This window comes from Dinoponera quadriceps, unplaced genomic scaffold (assembly GCF_001313825.1).
Source record: "Dinoponera quadriceps isolate SergipeBrazil2010 unplaced genomic scaffold, ASM131382v1 scaffold555, whole genome shotgun sequence".
Taxonomy (NCBI): Eukaryota; Metazoa; Arthropoda; class Insecta; order Hymenoptera; family Formicidae; genus Dinoponera; species Dinoponera quadriceps.
Window position 1 is genome coordinate 907,199 of NW_014554717.1, and position 6,272 is coordinate 913,470.

The window sequence follows — 6,272 nt, forward strand, 5'->3', positions numbered from 1 at the left end:
TATATATATACATGCAACGTGCAAGACCGAAGAGACGCACGGAGAGAAACTCATTCTCTCCCGCCGTCAGCTCGATTCACTTTGACAAAGGACAAGCACTATCCTTTCCCTCCCCCCTCCCCTGAAACGGGGGGATTAAGGGTAACGAGGAACGATAGACTACTCTTTTGATCTACTTGCCGCCATACATAACACTACGAGCTTCTAGATCTGTATCTCGTAGCAATTAAACCGGCAGACTAAACCGCAGCAGCAGAGGTATTTTGGACGAGGTTTGGAGAACGATCTTTCGATAATCGATAAGTAATTTTACGCACACTCCCACGCGCAACGCGACACGCTGCGCGCGTGCGTGCATGCACGTATCCGTTAGGCATGAACGAAAAAGTATCGCAATCCGGTGCGATCCGGCCGCCGAATCGAGATCGGAGGTATCCCGCTCTCGCAGTCCGAATCAAACGGCGCGCGTTTTGCGAATTCTCCGCCTCGTGCCGAGTGTTCGTTTTTCCGAAGCGAGAATCCGGAGACGGCGAGAGAGAGATTCGCGCGAGTGCTCGACGCGGAATGAAATTTCCGCTTGATTCCTCGCGCGCGAGATCCATCGGAGGAAAAGCGCCAACGAGGAAGAGATTCAGAACCGAGCGAGACCGCGCGACTTGATTCGCGACATGCGAGAAACGGACGGATACGGTCTTCTCCGATTCGGACCGCGTCTCGCGGCAGCAGAACGGCGTATTGCACACACAGAACCGGAGGGAACCGCCGCAAGGTGAAAAAAAAGAAAAAGAAAAAAGAGAAGAAGAAACGACGACAACGAGCCACGCGAACTCGTGCTCCGTAATACCGTCGCGCGTTATACCTTCTCGACTCGTAACGCCGTACGTACGTGTGTTTACGAGACGAAGAAAAATCAAAGAAAGAACAAAACACGCACCCGCACGCCGTAGCGCGCGGGACGCGCGTATCACAGACTTGTTCGCGATCACCGCCTAAGCGGACTGCACGCGTAGTAGCGGGTACTCAGTTGTGACCATTATGATTTCCATCGTGGCATCCAAAAGTCCACAATACGACTGCAGTGATGCCTATTCTGGATCGTATCTCGCTCTTTGATTTCCCGCGACTCTCATCGCCACATACACCGTCTATACCGTATTAACACGGCGCGTTTCGCGTATTCCATTTTTCACGTGATGTGTTTTTCTTTGTTTTTTTTTTCTCCTTTCTCTTCTAATTTCGCCTTTGCGTTCCGAGCGTTCCGACCCCCCACCCCCACCCCCACCCCCCGAATTTCCCGCGACGACGACTGCTAGAACTACGTATTATCATTCGACCCAGCCATTTTCATGCCATCGTTTCGATCAGCCGCACCGTTCAGTTTCCCTTATTTGTTTCTCTCGAGTGCGATCGCGCTGTCGCCGGCATCGTCGTTGTTTGCCGCATCAAATTCTATTTCCTTGTGTAAATTATCGTGAGGGCGCTTATCGTGAGGGTGCTAATCAGAGATCCGAACCCCCGAATTCCGCCGACCGATCCCATTCTTCTTCACCCCCCCCCCCTCTCCGGCAGTTGCCTCCCCCAATCCCTTCTTCTCCTTACACGCATAGGCAACGCGTCATGATGATCTCTCACACACACATCTGTCACGCATCTCGATAATTCATCATCGCACCGATCGCATCGATCGCATCAATCGCCCGACGATCGAGTTTCTCTCTCTCTCTCTCTCTCTCTCGATCTAATACAGCTTTTCCCGTAGGTTCGAAGCCGATCGCGAGGCCGTTTCAAAAACCGCGTATGAACCGCATATATGTGTAATTATATAAGTCGAAACTCTAATTTCGCAGCTGTATTGTCAGCTACACCACGCTCCACATCGTCCGAATTGTGTGATCAAGCATGCGCCTCTGTAACTGATGTGTACGAGTACTGATCGTTGACCTGTTTTCCTTTCTGTTTTGGTGGAATTAGCAGCGAACTAGTCCATATCGTCTCACTATAAATATATTCAGAGGGTGGCTATGAATATATTTATATTATCGGGGCGTATAGTTTCTTCCTCTCTATCTCTCTCTTTCTTTCTCTCGCTCTCCCTTTTTCTCTCACTTAACATTGCCTCGCGTGTAAGACAGCTCTCATTGTCAACCAACTGTTTTATCCTCCGAGTTTGATCTCTGCTTCACGCCGCCGTCATCTTCCGCCATCATCACTCCACCCTCATGATAAGCTCAAACATCCGCCGACAGTTTTTTCATTAAACGCGCGAGCGCGTTTCTCGCGAATTACCCCGAGAGAGATCGATATATTGCACGTTTATACCTATACACGTATATATCCAGAACGGGCTGAACGGTTCAGCCACTGCCAAGAGTTTTTTGCCAAGGCCCGCATTCGTGGTCACGTGTCTGGGCTGTGTGCCGAGTAAAAGCAACGATTGCAATTTCCCAATGCCCCGGTCAGCGTCGGGCGCGAGATACTACACTAATTTCCCCAAGACAATGGGACGTTGGTGCACCGCGAAAAATATCTAACGAAGTTAAAGCGAGTTGAGAAGCAACTTGACGCAACCTTTTACGCATGTGTGTGTGTGTTGGTTTCGCGTGCTCCTTTGCCGCGCGATGATTGCAGTCGTGTGCTTATCGGCGTAGTTACTTAGATACCTCGGAGACGTCGACCACGAATACAGACCTGAAATAATCTCGGTGTTACAAGCACCGAGGTCGCGATCAGAGCAAGGATCAGAAGAGAGCCGACGCGAGTTTGAGAGTAGCGCCAAGGGTCGAGAGACTCCGGAGAGGAAGGGCGCAGGGAGGTACTTCGCGAAACCTTTGCCTGTCAAAGGGTAATAAAGAATGGAAAGAAAAGGAACAAGGGATATATTGTCGAGTCAATCGATCGTCGCACCGTCAAAGACGGGATTTCCCCACAACCCTTTTCTCTCTTTCTCTGTCTCTCTTTCTCTCTCTCTTACTCTCTGTCTCTCTTTCTCTCTCTTACTCTCTGTAACTCTTTCTTTTTTATTTCTCTCGCTTTGTGTCTCCGACCCTAAGATGATTTTCGCGCACAGTGATCGCGAGGACGCGAGGCAAGAAAGCCAAACCGGTCGAAAAGTAGTCGTGTTGCAACAAAGAGAACCGAAAGTAATGGAAAAAGAAAGAAAAGGAAAAAAAAATAAGAAACAAGATACTGAAAGACAAGACGTTAAGCAAAAGAAAAAAAAAAATCGTGGGCGTCTCTTGTCCTCCTCTCTCTCTGTGTTTTCTGTAGGTCGACAAATCTAAACGCGTGCGGCGAGTCAGTCTCGACGCTGACCCGTTGCAGCCCGTTGAATCCGCAACTACCACCACCACCACCACAACCTCTTCATCAATCACCACTTCCTACGCAAGTAACCACCCCCGCCACTGCCACCTCGGAGCCGGTCCACGAGCAGGCCCCCCCGAACCGTGATCGTGACCATCACGCACTCCACCTCGATAATCGAGATTACGAGAGCGTGTTTATCATAGAGAGGCGGAACAGTAAGCCTAACCTCCGCTAGCCACACAGAAAAAAAACCAAGTACTACCACTACTACTACTATTACTACTACTACTGCTACTACTACTACTACTACCACTACCTATTACTGCTACTACTACCGCTACTACCGCTACTACTACCACCACTACCACTACTACCACCATCACCACTACCACTACTACTACGTACCCGAGACCACGGTTGCTCCCGAGAACCACGAAAATAAGCTCCCGCCGACGGTATACGTATATGTGTTTGTGTGTGTATAAACACGTTGTACCGAGCGGTCCGTCGATCGATCGAACGAACTGTCAGATCGATTCGAATCTCCGTCAGTCGTCGTCGATCCTCCTCGGTCGATCGAGCGAGCGAACGCCAATTGCCGGTGGGACATGCCCGTTACTACTACTAGTACTACCGCTACTACTACTACTACTACTACCACTACTGCTACTACTACCTACTACTATGCGAGACTACAGCTCTGCAATGTTACCTGCTAGGACCTACTAATCTACCACTACCACCTACTACTACTGTCTACTACTTAGGATGATTGTCATGACTGTAGATGAGATCTGCAATACAGGCAAAACAGCTAGGAGTCACACTAGTAACATCCAGTCAGTACCCTAATACCTTCGTTCGGCGGCCTTAGGGAGTACATAGATAAAGGGGATCGAGGCAAGGCAGTAGATTTCTCATTCATTTTCTCTGTCGATCAGCGGACTTGCGAACTTTCTCACTGTACTAATTTGCGTATACTTGCCTATCAGCAGTATGTCGATCCACGTTGCTTCTTTTAACTGTTTCGAGAGCCGGGATGAGCCGAGATTAACCCCCAGCGCGATATCTCTCTCTCTCTCTCTCTCTATACATATATATAGAGAGACTCTCTCTTTAGACTCTCTCTCTCTCTATGTATATATATATATATATATACATATATATATATATATAGAGAGAGAGAGAGAGAGAGAGAGAAAGAAATGTATGTGTGTATATATATACACACACACATACATTTCTCTTTATATCTTTCTCTTTTCCTCTATCACCGTACAACTTGATTCGTTTCGTTGCTCCTCTTCTCTTTATTGCGTACTACATTGAGTTTTCCTCTCACTCGAAATTTATTGTCACGCGCGCACTATCACATGAGCATAAATTGTTATTGCCTATTTTGACTCAATCTACTCCTCGCTCATTCTTCGTATTATCGCTTCTGCGTGAATCGCTCTTTGTGTGATATTTTATTGCAAACTACCTTTCCTTTGAGTTTCTCGCGAAATAATAAAATGTTCAACTTGTTACTACCTTTGGCATTTGTGCTCGTTTAATTTAATTTAATTCCTCTACATCATTAAAAACATAATATGTCATACAATTTTCTACGGGGGGGCGCAATGTATCTGAAAGACGCAATATCCATTTCAGGACAGGTTCTCGAAGAAAGCTTTCAACTGAAAGACTGTAATAACCAGGCTATATTACTTTCAATATACATGTTTTAGACAAATCTTCAAGTTATTTTACTGACGGATTGTTGCAAACACTGACTTTCAGATAGATTGTGATCAATAAATAATTCTCGAAACGAATCAATATATCTTCTCTTCAGATTTTCGAAGATTCTTACTTCGTATTACATTTTATACTCGACATTCTTATCGTTATTGTATTTTCCACTCTACATTTGCACTCGTATTCTTCAACTCATATTAATATTATGAAATTATTTCTGTATCGATTGACACTAACTTATTATTTATATATGATTTCGCTTTTATAATGCTCATGATTGCAATATCTTTCGAAGTATTATGAACATTTCTGTATCTTCGCCTCTTCACGTTTCAATTGTTGCTATACTTTTCAGATTATTATCACAAGTGTGACATTAAAAAGGTATATTAACATACTTTTTCTCATTTACTCATCCACTACAAAACATTAATATATCACTTGACTTTAAAATTCTTTCATATTAACGACACGTTTTCACTTATCTCTTCGTTATTCAACTAACCGTTTTACTTGACGGACGAATTTATAACGACTCGATGTGTTACGTATGTTTGACAAATATTATTCAAACATTATTCAAGCTCATCTCTTAATCCATGTTATTTCTTTCGAAGTAACTTTTGTAGATATTATTTCGCATCTCCTTACTCGATGTTCACATCGAGTTTCCTCGGACATGCCATTTACTTCGATTATTTTCCTACACGCATAGTTGTATCGCGCAACAAAAAAACATTTCTCTCTCTTAGATGCATTCGCCTCAACGTCTAACTAAAATTCACTTCACAGAGCGGGAAGTTACTGGTGTATTTTCGTAATTGTGAATGTGCTTCTCTTTACTCCTCCAAACTCACGCGAGCAATAAATCGATCGTGCGATATTCTTCGAAATACTTACTTTGTAGCCGTCGGAGGTCATCCAGTAGCTTGCTACAAATTTCTAGTCCCGGTTTGGTGCACGTTGTTCAAGAACTGTGTTAGGCATTCGCATCGTTTCTAACTAATTGAAGACAAGCTATATTGGTAACCATTGAAGAGTTTCCTTCTCGAACATAGTTCACCAATACCGGACTTGCTCTTATGTAACTAACTAAATCACGTTTCATCCCGTACTAATCTTTTCACAACGTGCTATTCTCGTAATCTATTATGTACGTACGTATCTTTTTTCCATACATTACACACACACACACACACACACACACACACACACACACACACACA

General features: G+C 44.9%; 1 protein-coding gene across 10 annotated transcripts in view; it reads left to right on the top strand.

The window, feature by feature from the left end:
- The window catches only part of LOC106741126 (protein turtle-like), a 123,857-nt gene that overhangs the window by 107,766 nt on the left and 9,819 nt on the right, over positions 1-6,272 (top strand). Inside the window, exon 17 of one of the 10 annotated variants that reach the window (XM_014612805.1) lies at positions 3,268-3,521. The exons of the other annotated variants lie outside the window; for them this stretch is intronic. Coding sequence (XP_014468291.1) covers positions 3,268-3,521 — 254 coding nt within the window. The remainder of the gene's footprint in view (positions 1-3,267; positions 3,522-6,272) is intronic. 10 annotated transcript variants of the gene reach the window in all.